At 41.4% G+C, this 21282-nt stretch overlaps 1 protein-coding gene across 1 annotated transcript; it reads right to left on the reverse strand.

Moving 5' to 3' along the window:
- Nucleotides 1-14529: 14529 nt before the first annotated feature.
- On the reverse strand, nucleotides 14530-15936 carry LOC110931399. The gene has a single exon (XM_022174796.1). It carries the CDS (start codon nucleotides 15934-15936, stop codon nucleotides 14530-14532), a length of 1407 nt encoding a protein of 468 aa, XP_022030488.1.
- Nucleotides 15937-21282: the final 5346 nt, after the last annotated feature.

The raw sequence follows: 21282 nt of genomic DNA on the forward strand, positions 1-21282 counted from the left end.
AAGATTCACAAAATATAATGGGATTTACACTATAGTTTCGGAAAAACTACAAGTTCATGTACTTATGCGATTTACATACTTGTCGACTAGTTTGATGTGTCGGAAATTGTTTGGTTGAATAAAGAAGTTGTTGAAATTGATTTAGTAAAAGAAAATGATACGCTTGAAAGCGTGGCCACCTCCAGTTACAGAGGAAACTCTGGCGAAATTTTTCTAAAACCTAACACTTAAAACTATTTACACTACAAGTGTTAGAATTATTTTTGACATGTTTTCAAAATATATTTCGCCACGACTTTATTTACAAACATTCGGAGGTGGGATTTTCACAAAACTAAACGTGATAAATATATGTTTAGTAAATATATTTTCACCACACTGTTTATGATTATTTTGTGAAAATACACAAATATTATTTTTAGAGTAAAAATAATATTTACGAACGTTAACAGATCCAAAATAATACAACGCCTCTACGATAATTATATAAGTTACCCGGTAATTACTATTACCACACGAATGATAAAACGTAACTTACGCATTATACGGAAATATTTACGAACGCATATTTTATCAACGTATTATTTTTGGAGAAAATTATGTGAAAAGAAAATATAATATTTTTGAGAAAAATATTTATATTTTGGAATTAGAAGTAAAAATATATTAAGTGAGACTTAATGATATAATTCGAACGCACATGTATTAAATCCCTCATCCTTGGGAAGGAGATTAACTACCAAGTATATACGAAAAGTAAACACGGAATAGTTGTCTAACTATTTCCCAAAAACTTAAACTATAAAGCTAAGGCACGGCCGTCCGTCTAATAGATTTAGCACATGTAGGTCGTTGCACAGCTGCCTGATTTGGAGTACTTGGTAGAGACGCACCGACTGTGAGTTCATGTCCCCCTTTTCTCTTAACTGTTTTCAGTTTTCTAAACTGCGGGGGTGAAATACATGTTACTATGATTACGAGTACTTTTTACATGGTATGGTTAGCGTAAGGAGGGTTACTACTTAGATCATGTGAGTGGGTAGGCGGGAACTGGAGGCCATTAATCCTCATTGTAGGACCGAGGGACGTAAGCGGTAGATCTATCTGGGTGTAGCGAGCCCAACCCCAGGTCCAGCATAACGGACCTCGGGGTGACTTTGTGCCCCGACGCAAAATCGCAAGGTTTGAGTCTTCCTACTTGCACTTCACACGTATCAATGGCCTTGCAAACCATTGGTGATCTCTTTTTCCTTATTTGCTACATACCAGGATTTTGATAAATACAAAGGTTTATTTACTCACTTTAGCATGAACTCGCTCAACATTATTGTTGATTTTTCAACTTACATGTATTTCAGGGAATTAAAGATCTGGCACGGTATGGCACGTTTTCCCGCTGCACTAGTTTCCGAGGTCATCCGGGGTTTAGGGAATGTGACTCTTTCCTGGACAAGTCACAGTCTTTAAACCATATTTATGTTTTGTTTGTTTGTTGAACAATGTTATGGTTATTAGGGTGTTTCCCGTCAAGACAATGGTATTGTATTTGGTTTTTAAAACTTAATGGATGATCTTGCATGTTTTTAATTCATATAGCTTTGTTATGATTAAGCTATGGTATTAAGAAGTCACACCAAATTAACCACGCTTCCGCAAAGCCAGGGTGTGACATGTTAAAATAAGTTATTTTACTGATGTATTCAGACCCGAGTTTCAGAACTATAATTAACCTCCTTTATAATCTTTAAAATGACCAAAATACCCCTACGGGGCGTATTATGAGGTTAAACTCGTTTTGGGCATAATGGAAGGTATCCTAAGGATATCACAACATATTTAGAGCATATTGACTTAGGAAACTTGTATAGGACTCTTACGGTTACCCGTTACGCTATTTACGCGTTCGGTTCGGTTTATGTAACTAGTTTGCATAAATTAGCCGAAACGGGTCAAACCTTGTCGTTTTTATCTCAAAATTCAGAATGTGTTTAGTTTACCCATATTGTACAAGTCTCCAAACTCGTCAGGTCTAAATCACATTCTATTCCGGTCTTCGCTTAATCATGCGTTTTGAACCGTAAAACTTTCCTTAAAACTAACCGGTCTAAGTTACGACTTAAATAAGACCCATTAGGAATCTAATAGGTTAATAAAAACCTTCGATCCAGATTGAGAGCCCCGGTAGAAGTACTTGTGCTTGCTGATTAGAATATACGGCTGAGTATAAATTGCATTGCTAGCTCAGGTAAATACTTTTAACTTATTTTCCCTATACGGGCTTGGGATACGGTATTATAATAATACCGCTTGGTCGGGTATTGAATGTTTAGTCGTACTGTGATTAAATTATTGAGGTAACCCGCTTTAATCTGTATTGTTTGAAATAAAAGCCTTTAGGGGTTAATGACCATGTCCCGGATATCCTTGACATCATTGTTGTGACACCTGTGTCACCGCGACCATCAAACAAATACCAAGCCGATGAAATATTGTATTTCATACTTGGGATCTTGTATAAATATGTGTATGTTTTGCACATATCAATTATTGTTCAAATTCAAACTCTACATCGCTTTCTGGAGCATTATACGCAAACTGGTGCGTAAACGTACTCAGTTTATTGCGACAAATACTCCGGAACATCAACATACACTCAACGTACCTTAAATAACCTTTACATAAATTAGAAATAAGTTTTGAAGGCTTTGGTATAGCAAAAACAAGTTAATTCGCTTACAGGGACTAAACTTGACAAACTGCGAAAGTATGCCAATCTGAACTATAACGAACATTCCGGAACATGTCCATAAGTTAAACATACCATAAATATCCTTTACATGGCTTAGAAATAGGCTTTGAGGGGTTTGGTATGCTAAAATAAACTTTTGGGTCATTCAGGGACTAAAAGTGTCAAAAAGTGCACAAGTTTGCACTTTCGCGCATAACTTACGTTCTGAATACATCCGGACATCCAAAAATTTATGTAAGCATCCTTATATTATGCCTTAGTGTTTGGCATGAGAAAAATCCATTCGTCGCGTCATTTGGATCGTCTTTCACGCTTATGCGCATCTCGTCGTAATTAAGCGAACATCGCGATCGTACGGCCAAACGAACCGACATCCGACATATTTTTGGGCATGTTTCATGTCCCCAATGTTTAGGCATCATTTTAGGGCCTTAAAGATGGCTTTACAGGTCTTAGAAGGGCTGGAAATAGCTTAAACACGCAACAGGGACCAAATGTGTAAATTCTGCAAGTGGTGCAGATCAGAGAGGGCCAGGCGGCCCGCGTGAGTTTTGCCCAAATGTGAGGCGGGCCGCGTGGGGATGTCTGACAGAAAGATTTTGCATTTAATGCAGAATCTGGCCTTTCGTTCGATCAAAGGGCGATGCCTTTTCACCCAAATGAAGGGCCAAGGGCCAAGTTCAGTGTATTTAACCCCTGGACACATGTACGCACGAGATCAAGGCACGATATTCGATAAAACGATCCTAACGGTTCCACTTTTCCTATAAATACCCCCCCCCCTTTAGTGTAAAAATCACAAAATCAGATCCTAAAGCTCTAAGTTGAAACCATTGTTTCATACCTGAGCTGTTTGATCTTGATTTGCACTCGGGGACCCTCCGTAAGTCTTCTTTCGCTCTTTTATTCGCTTTTCGAGTCCGAAAGTCAACGTTTTGTTGACTTTCTGCATTGACCAGCTTATGGTCGATGCGAAGTTCATGGAACTTCATAACGTGAGCGTGATCACGATGGTTATAGTCCGTAGTGACTATACCTACTGATCACCACGTTATCTAGGCTCAGTGACGAGTCGTAGTTTCGGCCAAAATGTGCATTCTTGCATATTTTGTAACCAAACTACTCGTGAGCATCAAATCCGTTTGTTTTGATGTCAAACCTGTTTTCAAACTTAGTTAAGCATGTTCTAACATGCTTAGCTCGTCACTTTTAGTTTAGTGCTTATATAGGGTCGTAAGGTAAGCGATCTAAACCATCGCTTATACTTTCGAACCCGACCCATTTGGTCGATCTTTAGGATCCGACCAAACACATTAGGTGACCATAGCTATAACCTTCCGAGGTTATACCTTGTGGTCACGATGTTAGGCGTTCCAGACGCGTTCTACGCGAACGACGCGTTAGGGTAGCCTAAGCTACCTAAACGGGTCATGATGGGGCGTAAGCACTTAGGTTAGGTTTCATTTTAGTATGTAGGCTTTGTTAAACCATATTACACGAGTCTCCATACTCGTTTGGTTTACAAACCCGCATACTATCCGACCCTCCGATTTTGGTCCGGTATATTAATATAGCTACCTATTAGGTACCGTTTGATATCCCGTGACCTCTAGCATTATCTGGTTATTATACAAGGAATTCAAAGCAATCTCAGGTGAGTACATTGAACCCCATCTTTTACATGTTTTCGAGGAGTCAATGTGAGTACATTGAACCCCTCTTTTACTGTTTTCTAAACTATTTTGGGGTGAAACACATGTGCCTATCTGTTACTTTCATGCTTTCCTGTTTTCACATCATATGCTTGCTATGTTCAATAGTACATATATAGTACATGATTTCATTGTGTTTATGCTATGTATGTCCATCGTATGCATACTTAGCACAACACTTTACATTACATTTTCATGCTATGTATGCCCATTTTGTGCGTACTTAGTACATCGTTTTACATCACATGCTATGTATGCCCATTGTGTGCGTACTTAGTACATTGTTTTACATTACATGCTATGTATGCCCATTGTGTGCATACCTAGTACATTGTTGCACATTGCATTACTGTTGCATATGCTCATCCAGCATATGAACACATCACACTACATTTTGAACCGTTGTACTCTACAATACATTTCATGCTACGTACGCCCATTGTGTGCATACGTAGTACATTGTTTCACATTGCATTACTGTTGCATATGCTCATCCAGCATATGAACACATTACACTACATTTTGAACCGTTGTAACCATTTGACTATGTGAACCGTCTTAACCCTTCAATTTCATGAATCGTCTGTAACCATTGAACCGTGTAAACCAGTTGTATCCGTTGACATGGATTACATTTGACAATAGACATTTGACTATACAAGAACATTTCTACCGTTGTTAAACATTTCGTCTTGATGGTTTGGTTTGAGTAAGTGATTTAAGTAACGAGGCATGTGTAATATGATACAAGCATGGTGGATACGCCGCTGGTACTTCCTATATATAAGTGTTTGTATGGTATTACATATCGTAGCGTTATTTGAATCATTTCAATTTGAGACATAGAACATTTTATACAAATAACACATTTTTCACAAGACATTGATTTACAAACAACAAATCTTATACAAACTCTTTTTACATGGTTATTCAGTTAACCATGCATTGTTCTCTTATTTATACATATCATTTGATCTTACCGTTTTTCAAATGATTTACAAGACAAAGCAAAATACGAGGTTCATGACTAAACATTTTCTCAAACTCAAGTCATGAATTCCGTTTTCACAAAACCAATGTATCTCACAGGCATTTTTATGCTGACGTACCTATTTTCACATGTGTTTTCAGGAGATGATGCATAGGACTTATCAAGACATACTTAGGCGGACCTGTGCCTTAGTGACTTAAAACGAGACAAGAACTAGTTAATTTATGTTATGTACACTTTGATTCTTGTTTAGACAATGTAAACCTTCATGTTTGATTTATAAAACGAAACTTCATTCGCCATGGATTTGAAACATTTGATTCTGTTACAACACTCCCCGACGTTTCCGCCACGTTTTGTATGTTCTACGTGGTCGGGGTGTGACAGAAAAGATGGTATCAGAGCCAATGGTTATAGGGAATTAGATTATTAGTAATGCTTTGACCTAGTCTATAACCTTCCTAGGACCCTAACGCGAGTTCACTTACGTTTAGTCATAAAACAATACCGTCACCTATCCTTAGGCGACGACCACAACAAGAACATAAATTTCAAAACTGCCTTGAAAACTAATCATCTGTTCTAGGATGATTGTTTACTAGGTTTTGAACCCTCGATTGTAAGGTTTTGAACCCTTTGTTATAAGGTTTTGAACCCCTTTGAATTTTCAAAACTCTCGTCAAAGTTTTGGGTCCTAAATAGTGTGAACACGTGGGAACTGGAAGAGTGAATGCCTGTACCCTGGGTTTTCTGTCTAAGGTTAGAGTGTTCGTACAAATCCGCATAATCGGACCAGTCACTCTTACCTGGGAACTCTTGGGGTGAGTGTCCACTTATAGGCGAGCATGTCTTCGCGATACACTATGAGGATCTATTTGCTTTGATTCAGCCCTGGTGTTGTTTGTTTGCCTCATGATTCAAACAAGTGACCATCAACCGTGATTATGGTCAGTGATTGTAACATCCTATTCTTACCCAATACCATTTTATTTGTTTCCTTTCATGTTTTCCTCTTTTAGAATGCCTCCTCGACGCGAACACCAGGTAGCAACTGCCGAGCTGGCAGAAATTATTACGCAGCAGATGGCTGCTCAATTCCCAAATCTCTTTGCTCAATGGAACCAAGCCAACAACAACAACAATGGTACATGCAATTTCAAGAACTTTAACTCGGCTAAACCACTCAAGTTTAGTGGTTCTGAGGGAGCAACTGGGCTTCTCCAATGGTTCGAGAGCATCGAGAATACCTTTCGCCACGTGCAGTGTCCGGAAAATCGCAAGGTCGAGTTTTCTTCGAGTGTGTTTCAGAAGAGGGCTCTTACATGGTGGAACGGGGTAATGAGAGACCGTGGTGCAGATGTTGCTCTAGCACAAACATGGGCTGAACTGAGAGCACTTATGATGAGAGAGTTTTGTCCTCGTCATGAACAACGAGCGTTGGAGAAGGAGTTTGATGATTTGAAACAAGATAGTGGCGAACATAGGGCATATACTGATAGGTTTGAGGAGTTGAGTCTACTTTGCCCGACTATGGTCGCCCCACTCGACAAGGCTATCGAAAGGTACATCGACGGCCTGCCTGACTCGGTACAAGACATTGTCACTGGTAGCAACCCTACCACACTCCGTCAGGCCATTGAGCTATCTGCAACCTTGACTGAATCGCAGGTCAGAAAGCATAAACTTTTTCGAAAAGGTGACAAGAAATCGGCCGGGGAATCGAACCCAATCGAGGAATCAAAGACCATGGATGAACAGACTGAATCTCCTAAGAAGTCAAGGAAGCGAAAGGCTTCTCAGAACTTCGCCGTGGTCGCTCACAATGGTCAAGCCGTCCCCAACCAACCAGCTCAACCCCCTGCTAGAAAACCATACAATGGAACTGCACCCTTGTGCCACCAATGTAGCCTCCATCATCACGCTAATGTACAGTGCCGCAAATGCCAAACTTGTGGACTCATAGGCCATACAACAAGAATCTGCCCAGCTGCAGCTGCACCAAACCAAGCTGGCAACAATCCCGCTCAAGGTCGTTTCCTACCAGGTTCTTGTTTCAACTGTGGCGAGATGGGTCATTTCCGAAGAAATTGCCCAAAGCTTGCTAATGCAAATCCAGCACAAGGATGATCACCCGTCTGACTAGAAGACAACATCGTTTAGAAATAATCATGTCTTATGTATTAAGTTTCTTTTGTTGTCAAGATCCAAGGAACAGTTGATATCGTTGTTTATAAATAAATCTTTCATTTACATTGCAATGTATTTCTATGGTTGCATGTATAAACGACATATCCCTTGCAATACCGACAATCAAGGAACCGTATTCCTTGAAGAACAAACTACCCCCAAAATTCTCCCATTCTATAATCGCTTGCGTCTTCCACGGAATTCCTAAGTACCCGTTTATTCTAAGGAAACGAAGTACAAGGCGCAGGTTACAACACAAGACGAATACCCAAGGTACCACTATAAATCCTTAATAGGGTACCTAGGAATTTCCCGTAAGTCTTTAATTGTTGTATACCTTCATTCGAATGTGGTGATTCCTTGTAATCAACAATCGAATTTTGGGAGATCTTTCTATCTTCTCAGATAGATTCCAGTGAACATTGAGATCCGTCGACAGGTTTCCATATCCGTATTCAATCGATAACAAGTTAATAACAAATTACGATCAGATTAAACAATTATGTGACTATGTGCTTATGTGTTTCCTTATGTATTGTTGTGTGATCCAAATTATGTTATCCAAATCTTCGTAGAATCTTACATATCCGTGTACAAGAGATTCATAGTAGGATGCCCAAAGGTATTACTTAAAATCCTCAATGGACTTCTATGTTATAGTTAAGCCCCTCGGATTATAAAGTACTACTTCATAATTAGACCCCTTGAGTGGTCTAGCTAAACAGATTCATCCAAAAATCTGGTTAGGGATATCATGTGATGATATAGCTGAAAGGACTCCTTGGTGGCCTAACCAAGAGGATCCCCTGTCGATCTAATTAAAAGGAACCGATGGAAGTCTAGTCACCCTCGTCACAAGTTTGATATCCTTCCCCAAAACATTACAAAACAAACTGTGCGGACTGTGCAAGGGATTACGTAATTATGGATGCATACATAATTAAGGAATTTAGTGCACAGAAATCACAGCAAGTTCTGTCATGTGTCTAGAGATAACCCTATTCATTTCCAATTCTGATGAAGCATCCGTTGAGGAAAAATGAACTAGCTATTCATTTTTCGCTTCTGAAGAATATCCGTTGAGGAAATGAATATCCGTTTATCCTTCATTTCCAAATCTGAAGAATACCCGTCGAGGAAAATGACCCCGTTTGTTCATTTTCGTTCTGAAGATTTATCCGTTGAGGAAATGAATATCCGTTTATCCTTCATTTCCAAATCTGAAGAATACCCGTTAAAGATGACCCCGTTTGTTCATTTTCGTTTCTGAAGATTATCCGTTGAGGAAATGAATATCCGTTGTGTAATCCTTCATTTCCAACTCTGAGGAAGCAACCGTTGAAGATGACTCCGTTAGCTCATTTTCGTTTCTGAAGATTTATCCGTTGAGGAAATGAATATCCGTTGTGTAATCCTTCATTTCCAACTCTGAGGAAGCAACCGTTGAAGATGACTCCGTTAGCTCATTTTCGTTTCTGAAGATTTATCCGTTGAGGAAATGAATATCCGTTGTGTAATACTTCATTTCCAACTCTGAGGAAACAACCGTTGAAGATGACTCCGTTAGTTCATTTTCGTTTCTGAAGATTATCCGTTGAGGAAATGAATATCCGTTGTGTAATACTTCATTTCCAACTCTGAGGAAGCAACCGTTGAAGATGACCCCGTTTGTTCATTTTCGTTTCTGAAGATTATCCGTTGAGGAAATGAATATCCGTTGTGTAATACTTCATTTCCAACTCTGAGGAAGCAACCGTTGAAGATGACCCCGTTTGTTCATTTTCGTTTCTGAAGATTTTCCGTTGAGGAAATGAATATCCGTTGTGTAATCCTTCATTTCCAATTCTGATGAAGCAACCATTGAAAATGACCCGTCTGTTCATTTTCGTTTCGGAAGAATGACCGTTAAGGAAATGACAAGATATTGCCTTACATATCATTGGTGGTTATTAGGCAAATTCACAAATAGACTCCTACGAATAAATTTCGGGACGAAATTTCCTAAAGTAGGGGAGACTGTGACACCTGTGTCACCGCGACCATCAAACAAATACCAAGCCGATGAAATATTGTATTTCATACTTGGGATCTTGTATAAATATGTGTATGTTTTGCACATATCAATTATTGTTCAAATTCAAACTCTACATCGCTTTCTGGAGCATTATACGCAAACTGGTGCGTAAACGTACTCAGTTTATTGCGACAAATACTCCGGAACATCAACATACACTCAACGTACCTTAAATAACCTTTACATAAATTAGAAATAAGTTTTGAAGGCTTTGGTATAGCAAAAACAAGTTAATTCGCTTACAGGGACTAAACTTGACAAACTGCGAAAGTATGCCAATCTGAACTATAACGAACATTCCGGAACATGTCCATAAGTTAAACATACCATAAATATCCTTTACATGGCTTAGAAATAGGCTTTGAGGGGTTTGGTATGCTAAAATAAACTTTTGGGTCATTCAGGGACTAAAAGTGTCAAAAAGTGCACAAGTTTGCACTTTCGCGCATAACTTACGTTCTGAATACATCCGGACATCCAAAAATTTATGTAAGCATCCTTATATTATGCCTTAGTGTTTGGCATGAGAAAAATCCATTCGTCGCGTCATTTGGATCGTCTTTCACGCTTATGCGCATCTCGTCGTAATTAAGCGAACATCGCGATCGTACGGCCAAACGAACCGACATCCGACATATTTTTGGGCATGTTTCATGTCCCCAATGTTTAGGCATCATTTTAGGGCCTTAAAGATGGCTTTACAGGTCTTAGAAGGGCTGGAAATAGCTTAAACACGCAACAGGGACCAAATGTGTAAATTCTGCAAGTGGTGCAGATCAGAGAGGGCCAGGCGGCCCGCGTGAGTTTTGCCCAAATGTGAGGCGGGCCGCGTGGGGATGTCTGACAGAAAGATTTTGCATTTAATGCAGAATCTGGCCTTTCGTTCGATCAAAGGGCGATGCCTTTTCACCCAAATGAAGGGCCAAGGGCCAAGTTCAGTGTATTTAACCCCTGGACACATGTACGCACGAGATCAAGGCACGATATTCGATAAAACGATCCTAACGGTTCCACTTTTCCTATAAATACCCCCCCCCCTTTAGTGTAAAAATCACAAAATCAGATCCTAAAGCTCTAAGTTGAAACCATTGTTTCATACCTGAGCTGTTTGATCTTGATTTGCACTCGGGGACCCTGCGTAAGTCTTCTTTCGCTCTTTTGTTCGCTTTTCGAGTCCGAAAGTCAACGTTTTGTTGACTTTCTGCATTGACCAGCTTATGGTCGATGCGAAGTTCATGGAACTTCATAACGTGAGCGTGATCACGATGGTTATAGTCCGTAGTGACTATACCTACTGATCACCACGTTATCTAGGCTCAGTGACGAGTCGTAGTTTCGGCCAAAATGTGCATTCTTTCATATTTTGTAACCAAACTACTCGTGAGCATCAAAGCCGTTTGTTTTGATGTCAAACCTGTTTTCAAACTTAGTTAAGCATGTTCTAACATGCTTAGCTCGTCACTTTTAGTTTAGTGCTTATATAGGGTCGTAAGGTAAGCGATCTAAACCATCGCTTATACTTTCGAACCCGACCCATTTGGTCGATCTTTAGGATCCGACCAAACACATTAGGTGACCATAGCTATAACCTTCCGAGGTTATACCTTGTGGTCACGATGTTAGGCGTTCCAGACGCGTTCTACGCGAACGACGCGTTAGGGTAGCCTAAGCTACCTAAACGGGTCATGATGGGGCGTAAGCACTTAGGTTAGGTTTCATTTTAGTATGTAGGCTTTGTTAAACCATATTACACGAGTCTCCATACTCGTTTGGTTTACAAACCCGCATACTATCCGACCCTCCGATTTTGGTCCGGTATATTAATATAGCTACCTATTAGGTACCGTTTGATATCCCGTGACCTCTAGCATTATCTGGTTATTATACAAGGAATTCAAAGCAATCTCAGGTGAGTACATTGAACCCCATCTTTTACATGTTTTCGAGGAGTCAATGTGAGTACATTGAACCCCTCTTTTACTGTTTTCTAAACTGTTTTGGGGTGAAACACATGTGCCTATCTGTTACTTTCATGCTTTCCTGTTTTCACATCATATGCTTGCTATGTTCAATAGTACATATATAGTACATGATTTCATTGTGTTTATGCTATGTATGTCCATCGTATGCATACTTAGCACAACACTTTACATTACATTTTCATGCTATGTATGCCCATTTTGTGCGTACTTAGTACATCGTTTTACATCACATGCTATGTATGCCCATTGTGTGCGTACTTAGTACATTGTTTTACATTACATGCTATGTATGCCCATTGTGTGCATACCTAGTACATTGTTGCACATTGCATTACTGTTGCATATGCTCATCCAGCATATGAACACATCACACTACATTTTGAACCGTTGTACTCTACAATACATTTCATGCTACGTACGCCCTTTGTGTGCATACGTAGTACATTGTTTCACATTGCATTACTGTTGCATATGCTCATCCAGCATATGAACACATTACACTACATTTTGAACCGTTGTAACCATTTGACTATGTGAACCGTCTTAACCCTTCAATTTCATGAATCGTCTGTAACCATTGAACCGTGTAAACCAGTTGTATCCGTTGACATGGATTACATTTGACAATAGACATTTGACTATACAAGAACATTTCTACCGTTGTTAAACATTTCGTCTTGATGGTTTGGTTTGAGTAAGTGATTTAAGTAACGAGGCATGTGTAATATGATACAAGCATGGTGGATACGCCGCTGGTACTTCCTATATATAAGTGTTTGTATGGTATTACATATCGTAGCGTTATTTGAATCATTTCAATTTGAGACATAGAACATTTTATACAAATAACACATTTTTCACAAGACATTGATTTACAAACAACAAATCTTATACAAACTCTTTTTACATGGTTATTCAGTTAACCATGCATTGTTCTCTTATTTATACATATCATTTGATCTTACCGTTTTTCAAATGATTTACAAGACAAAGCAAAATACGAGGTTCATGACTAAACATTTTCTCAAACTCAAGTCATGAATTCCGTTTTCACAAAACCAATGTATCTCACAGGCATTTTTATGCTGACGTACCTATTTTCACATGTGTTTTCAGGAGATGATGCATAGGACTTATCAAGACATACTTAGGCGGACCTGTGCCTTAGTGACTTAAAACGAGACAAGAACTAGTTAATTTATGTTATGTACACTTTGATTCTTGTTTAGACAATGTAAACCTTCATGTTTGATTTATAAAACGAAACTTCATTCGCCATGGATTTGAAACATTTGATTCTGTTACAACACTCCCCGACGTTTCCGCCACGTTTTGTATGTTCTACGTGGTCGGGGTGTGACAATTGTATTATAAAATGGCCACGTCTTATGCACGAGGTGTAGGCATACCCCTGACAGTGCATAAGGGAAACGGTATCTTACTCTCTTGTGGGCCTATACTTGTGGCGTGTATGTTAATCTTGACTCGGTTTCTACATCGGGCCCTGAACGTATAACGAACATGTAAATCTGTATACAAGATTATAAAGATAATTGTCCCAAGTTATAAAAGATATGTTGTGCCTTGTGCATCCAAATCAATTTTATTAAAAACTTTTCAAATGAGTCAGTTAATTGTATTTACCAGTGTAAACTGACGTATTTTCCAAAAAGGTTAAGTGACAGGTACTGAACGTAATTGGCTGGAAGCTCAGGGCGTTAATAAGGAATCTTGCAAGTTCTAGATGCCTAAAGACTGTTGAACAGTTTTCTTTTATTTGATCCGCCTGTGGATCCTTTACTTTCCGTTGTAATACTTTGACATTACTTTATATTCGGAATGTAATATATTTATGTTTTGCTTCTGCTGTGCATTTATATATTGTGTTGTTTGACCATGATGACATCGACTACGTCACGATACTCCCCACTGGGCCCACCGGTGATACGTGGAAATTCGGGGTGTGACATTGGCGGTTTTCCCTTGGGAGCATCTTTCATCTTTTAGATGTTACATGTGGTATTTCCTGAGTTGCATAAGGTTCCATGTCCTTGGAACTTCCTTGCCTTGAAGTGTTTCCAGTTTGCAACTTCCCTTGCCGTTTGCCCAAGTAACCCGGTAGGGTCCTTCCCAGTTGGGCCCTAGTTTACCGGTGCTCTCTTGCAGGCTAGCTTCATTTGCTCTCAGGACCAAGTCTCACGGGACAAGATTGAGCTTTTTCATCTTGGCATTATAATAGCTTTCAAGCTGCTTTTTCTACTTAGCCTCCCTGACTGCTGCTATTTCCCTTCTTTCTTCAAGCAAGCTCAGGTTCATTCGGAGGTCTTGCTCATTTTCGGCTTCTCTAAGCTTCATTCTGGCAGTTGGGGACCCTATTTCATCTTAGATGACAGTCTCCGTCCCATAAGTTAAGCTAAAGGGGGTTTCTCCATTGCAGTGCTTGGGAGTGGTCCTATATGCCCATAGAACAAATGGCAATTCCTCCAGCCATCCTTTTTGCTTCCTCCTGAGTCTCCCCTTCATTCCCTTGATAACGCTTTGATTTGCTCTTTCTACTAACCCATTGCTCTGGGCGTGGGTGACAAGGGTAAACACTTGGCATATGTGCATCTGCTCGCACCATGGCCTGAAGGGTTTTCCAGCAAATTGAACACCATTGTCACTCGCCAGTTCCTTTATGACCCCGTATCTGCAGATGATGTTGTCTAGTATAAACCGTCTCATTTGTTCCCTGGTTATCTTCGCCAAGGGCCTTGCCTCTATCCACTTGGTAAAATAATCGACGGCGACCACCACATATTTAACCCCTCCTGGGCTTTCTGGGAATGGCCCAATTATTTCAATGGCCCACTTCTGGAAGGCCAAGACGTTGACACGGGTATCATGGGGTGCTTATGGCGGTGCGTGATGAATGCATGGAACTGGCAGTTGTCACATCTCTTGATTTCTTCCGATGCTGTCTCATACATTCTAGGCCAATAAAATCCCGCATTCGTCGCCTTTGCCACTACTGTCCTTGGCCCAGAATGCATGCCACAAATACCCTCATGTATTTCTCTAATCACATACTTAGCTTCTTCACTGTCGACGCAATTCAAGGATGGGCCCAGGTATGACCTTCGGTAAAGTTCTCCGTCAATCAACTCGTATGGCAAAGCTTTGACTCTTACCTTCCTGGCTGCCCAATCTCCCTCAGGTAGTATTCCATCTTTGAGGAATCTTACAATCGGTGTCATCCATGTCTCCTGTGCGTTTTCAATCGCAACTACCTCTTCTGTGCCAAAGGAGGGGGAGGTTAGGACCTCCACCTTGACTTCTCTTGCCAGGTGGTCAAATGCCACAGAAGCCAGCTTGCTAAGGTTATCAGATTTCCTGTTTCCCCCACGGGGGATGTACTCTAGCTTGAAGGTCTTGAAAGCCTTGGCTGTTCCCTTCACTTTGGCCACATACTGAGCCATTACATTGTCCTTGGCCTCGTACTCCCCTTGGTACTGCTTGACTACTAGCTGTGAGTCAGTACTGGCCTCCACATTCCTTGCTTTCATCTTCTTAGCCAACCTTAGCCCTGCCAAAAAGGCTTCATATTCAGCTGTGTTGGTATTTTCGAAGTCCAGTCTGATGGCATAAGTTAGCTCAACTCCTTCAGGGCTGATCATTGTGATGCCCGCTCCACTTCCTTCTTCGCTGGAGGCCCCGTCTGTGAACAGTTTCCATGTTGCCTCATCCTCCTTTTCTCTTTCCTCATTCTCCAGGGCCTCCCACCTCAGGAGCTCTTTTTCTTCGTCCTCCAGGACCTCTGCCAAGAAGTCAGCCAGTATTTGCCCCTTCGTGGCAGTTCTGGCCTTGTATTCCAAGGAGTGTTCTCCTAACTCAACTGCCCATTTGGCCAATCGGCCTGAGAGCTCCGGTCTCCTGAGTACCTTTTGAAGTGCCTGGTCCGTCATTAAGATGACTTTATGTGCTTGGAAATACCTTCTCAGCCTTCGGGAAGCGAATACAAGAGACAGATCAAACTTCTCGAAGGGCATGTAATGTTCCTCCGGGCCTTGAGTGTCCTGCTGATGAAGTATATGGGGATTTGCTTTCCCTCTCTTTCCACCATCATTACCGCACTTATGGTTGTTTTTTAGGCGGACAAATATAGGAGTAAGTCTTCCCCGGGGACTGGAGTAGCTAAGGTTGGGAGATTGCAGATGTAGTTTTTCATTTCTTGGAAAGCTGTCTCGGCTTCTAGGGTCCATTTGAACTTGTCTGTCTAGAGACAGTCCTTCAGCACCTTCATGAAGGGGAGGGTCCTGTCAGCTACCTTTGAGAGAAAACGATTCAATGCAATCAACCTCCCATTCAGTTGTTGAATATCCTTTAGGGATCGGGGGGATCGCATTTCGGCTACAGCTTGGCTTTTCTCCAAATTGGCTTTGATCCCTCCCTTGGTGACCACTACTCCCAGGAACTTCCCTTCCTCTACCCCGAAGCAACACTTCCCAGGGTTCAATTCATATTTACGTCTTGCATGGCCCGGATGGTCTCAGCTATATCGTCTATCATGGCCATTTCTGTTAAGCTTTTTATGACAATGTCGTCGACGTACACCTCCAGGTTCCGTCCCCGCTGCTCCCTGAAGAGAGTGTTCATAAACCTTTGGTAAGTGGCCCCCGCATTTTTTAGTCCGAAGGGCATCTTGGTATAGCAAAAGGTCCTTTCGTCTGTAATAAAAGCAGTCTTTTCCTCGTCTTCTATTGACATTTGTATTTGATAGTATCCTTTGTAAGCGTCCAAGAAGCACTTCAGGGGGTACTGAGATAGGGAATCCACCTGGATGACTATCTCTGGGAGGGGATAATAGCCCTTGGGGCATGTTTTATTCAAGTCTTGAAAGTCAATGCACATTCTCCACCCCCCCCCCCATCTTTTTTCTTCACAGGCTGCCCTTCTTTTGCTGGGACCCATGCTTCGTTTCTTTTGCTTTTCCGGCCTTGCCCAGGTGTATGTGTTAAGTCGATGCTCGGTCAGACTTCTTGGGATTCCCGTCATGTCTCCGTGTTGGAACGCAAACACGTCCACGTTTAGGAGAAGCAGTTCTTTAAGGGCACTTTTGCATTTGTCGCTCAGGTGGCTTCCTACCTTAAATATTTGCTCCGGGAACCTGTCACAAAGGACCCATTCCTCTACTCCTTCTTTCTGAGGCTTTTCAGACACTTCCCCCTCAGAAACAGAAGACACTACCTCATACGAAGATTTTACCCCGGCCAAGCCCTTTGGCGTTTGGAACATTGTTTCCTAAGGTTGAGGCCTGTGCTTGCAAGTCACCGATCCCAGGTCTTCCTAGGATTGCATTATATTTTGAGGGTGCCCGGACCACTGTGAAAGTGAGGGTTATGGTTCGGGTACGATCCCCTACCTCAACAGTAAATGGGAGCCTGATTTTTCCCAGGGGGTGCGATACACTATTGTTGAAACCAACAAGGGGGATTGAGTCTTCCTCCAGCCTATCCCTTACGTACCTGTCAAACCTTAGGAAACAATGTTCATATATTACTTCTACTCCACTTCCCCCGTCTACGTGTATCCTGGCTACCTTGTGCCCGGCTATTATGGCTGAAATATTGAGGGGGAGCCTTTGCACCTCGTTTTCTTCCAGGTATGGCATCAATATGGGAGCTCTCATGCGGTCTGGGGGACCCAGGACCCTAGCTTTCACACTCCTAGTAGTGTCAAGCTCATTCCTTCGCCTGATCATGTCTACATCTGCCCTTCCAGGCTCCCTGACATCCTTTCCCTTGCGATCCCCTCCCCCTTCTTTGATTTCTCTAACCAAGTGAGCCAATTTACCCATCTTTACCGCGACCTCTATTTCCCTTTTTAGGTACATGTAATCATCGGTTCTACGACCGAAGCCCCGGTGGAAGTCACAGTATTCGTTCGGTTGTGCCTTTGGTCCCGGCTTTATGTGGTGGCCTTGGAAAAGAGTTCTTCACCCTCTTAGTAGCCAATATTTCACTCGGGGTTTTGGTGAGAGGGGTGAAGCTATCAGAATAAGGGGGTAGCCCCCTACCCCGGGGTCTGTATGGGGAGTATGTGTGTCTTGCCCTGTCATCTAGCATCTTATCAAAAGCTGGTTTTCGTGAGTAGGGCGTAACTTTTTCTGGGGGTTTTAGAGTAGGATTGCTTCTCCGGGTCGGGGTGTCCATTTCCTTGGCTTTGCTGACCGTGTCTTTGCCCCTGACAAAGGCCCTGACCCTGTCCATGAGATTATCAAATGAATGTGGGAACTCTTCCCTAGCTTTTCACACAGTTGGGCATGCTTTAGTCCTTTGATGAAACTACTGATCTTCATGACCTCCGGGACATCCTTGATGTTCATACTTTCTTTGACAAATCTCTCCATGTACTGGTCTATCCGTTCATTATCCCTTTGCCTTATATGCATGATTTCGTTTGGGCTTTTAATCACTTTTCTTTGCTGGCCAAAGTTCCTCAGGAACTTCTCGCTTAACTCTTCGTAGCTGTTAATTCCTCCTGGGGGAAGGCTGTCAAACCAGAGCCTGGCTCCCTCCGTTAGAGTTTGTACAAACATGTGGCACCAAACCGGCATAGGCCACCGTCCCAGTTGTCCTGCGCCTTTGAAAGCATGGAGGTGATCCTTAGGATCTCTTGTCCCGTCATACATGTCGAAGTTCGGAGGTAGTTTAGTCTTGGGAGGCATGGGTGCTTCAGCGATTCTCCTGGTGAACTTCGAAATCTCAGCCAAATCCCGAGGGAGGTAAGATTGATCCAGACCATCGTCACTTTGATTCTCCTTTTCCTTTTCTTTTCCTTTCTGTTTCTTCCCTGTAATGAGGTCTTCTCTTTCCTCCGAGGACATCTGCCTGAGGGCTGTCATGAAGGTTTCGAGAGGGTCAGTGCCACCGTTTTTGCTTTGTGGATCTACTCCTTCCTGATTGGATGGTGTGTCAAATGATAATCTAGCCCTGAGGCTATTGAGTCTCTCTTGTCTTTCTAGATCCTCGAGATGTTTTTTCAACTTCTCCCTGTGCATGGCAACAAAATCTGGAGTGATGGCCTCCTCCTTCTCCAGGGCTTCTACCTGGTTTTCATTTTCTTACTTGTGAGTGATGTCCTCCACTGTGACCTTATCATGATCGTTTTGCACCGTTTGGATGGTTCGTGAACTTGGTGGTGTTGCCATGTTGTTTCTTCTCGAATAGGTTATCACAACGTCGGTGTTTTGGAGTGAGATTACCAGCTAGGCTGAATAGTCCCACGGATGGCGCCAATGTCGATTACCCAAATCCCTGATTACGTTCAAAGGGTCTTCGCTGACGTCGGAATATCCCAGCCTTTGAGTACTACAAAAAAGAAAACCGTTAGCCTCGCCACGGGGGACCCCAAAGGGGGAATCCGTGACCAAGCTCCGCGTGAGAATAAGTAAAGTTGCTGGAGAGTATGAGAAGCTTAATCCGATGAGTGTGATCATCGGAATGTTTCTCTATGGTGTGAATCTAATAAATATGTGTGTGTCTTTAATGTAGAGGAATTATGGTCGGAATAAATATGAGAGTATTTAGTGTGATACCTTGGACTTGCCGTTAAGACCATCCTTTACCTTCCTTATATAGCCGGAAGCCCTTATCTCTTCGATGGGATTATACCGAAACGATCCAACGGGTTCTATCAGACTTTGGGGGACTCAGACACGTGTCTGAGCCCCAACGGTAAGATCTTTCCCTCATTTAATGGTGCTGGCTTGATAGTAAAGTGCCAACCGGAGATACCATTCTTGTCATGCATTTAATGCTCCTTTTTCCCTTGCTAAATATCTCTGTTTCCCGCTCAATTTATGAGAAAGTCCCTTAGTGGGCAAGTTTCAGCATTTGGGCTTTTACTTGTTGGGCCCATGTAATAATAGCCCAAGACGGGTAAATGGGACAGCCCATAGGCCCGTCGTCAACCACAAATATGAAAATACAAACGTAATTTCAATTTGAATTTGTGCCAACACAAACGACAACACCAATGGAATTTATCTATCATGAACATACTATGTGCCAAATGATGAAATGCTTTTACATGAGAGGGAGGGACTGCAAGTTTATGCATGAAGTATCTATATGTAGGTGGATGTATATTAAAATTCAGCAGGAACAACAAGAACCGAATCTGGCAACATAGAATTGCACACTCCCACCCCACCCCACCCCACCCTCATATTATAGCCATACACTATATAACCAGAATAATTTTCTTGGATAACAAGGAAACTAGTTGCAAGAGAATCCTTGAAACAAATTACCTCTGACAAACTGCTATGTTAGTCGCTACACAAAAGCATGTGAAAATGATTCAAACTGGGCTTTTGAAGTTTAAAATCCAAGCGTATTCAATAGATCTGCAAACCATTTGTATTGTTAATACTTTGCTTTTTAAGTTAAAAGGGAAAGGTTGACCACTGCAACGTGTTGAAAAAAGAAAGATAAAAAACATGTGGATCATTGTACTCTAGTTTTTATATGCTAATCATGTTAAGATGATATTTATAAGACATTACTAGGAATTAGGATCAAATACAAAGTCTCTTAATTGTAAGAAGGATACAAATGCTTCAAAAAAACCCATTTAAAAAAAAAAAAAAAAAAACTTAAACATCTACCACCACCCAAAAACCTCACCCCACCCACCCACTCCCTCCCTCATCACCCACCCCTTTTTTTTTTTTTTTTTTTTTTTTTTTTTTTTTTTTTTTTGCGGAGGGGGTGGGTGTTTAGTTTTTTTTTAGATTTTTTTTGAGGGGGTGAGGGTAGGTTTTTTTAGGTTTTTTTTTGGGAGGGGGGGGGGGGGGGGGGAGGGGGGGTTAGGTTTTTGGGTGGTGATGGGGTGGAGGTGGGTGTTTAGTTTTTGGGTAGTGATGTAGTGCGTTTAATTTTAGGTTATTGGACACTTGTCACTCTATAAATCATTCTTACACTTCTTACAATTAGGAGCCTTTATAGAATAACTTGACTCCGTTACCAGAATTTACAGTAGCGCTCAAATTTATGTTTGATGTCATGGCCTAGTTGCAAGATCCCCCACCACATCTTTCAACTTTGATGGCACGTAGGTTCTTTGCACTGTTTGCGTCGAGAGGTAATTCTACGAGCTTGGGACACTTGTGTATTTGCAAGGTATTCACAGAAGGCAACTCTACATCTGAGCATATCTATGTTAACATCCATAAATTGTGAATACGGGGCTGTTTGGCAGCATCTGAATAGTTAAGTACTAAACTAGTAAGAGATCTGAACCATTAAGTGCTAAACCATTAAGAGGCCTGAACCATTAAGAACTTGTATAATGCTTAACCGTTCAGAGACAAATGTCTGACCAATTCAGATTAGAGGTTTTAACCATTCAGACTCTGTATAATGCTTAACCATTCAGAGGCAAATATCTGAACCATTCAGACATATGCTCGTGAAACAAACAGTCTGAACCATTAAATGCTGAACCAGCAAGATGTGTGAACCATTAAGAGCCTCAATAAGAGGTAAACAAACAGCCCCAACGAGTTGTAAGTGTTGGTAAAATATCACACCACTATGACATCT

Source organism: Helianthus annuus, chromosome 3 (assembly GCF_002127325.2).
Source record: "Helianthus annuus cultivar XRQ/B chromosome 3, HanXRQr2.0-SUNRISE, whole genome shotgun sequence".
NCBI classification, from domain to species: Eukaryota; Viridiplantae; Streptophyta; class Magnoliopsida; order Asterales; family Asteraceae; genus Helianthus; species Helianthus annuus.

What these genes read in the sequence shown, in the direction of transcription:
- LOC110931399 (XM_022174796.1), bottom strand. Translation starts at nt 15,936, where the DNA reads ATGGACCCTAGAAGCCGAGACAGCTTTCCAAGAAATGAAAAACTACAT.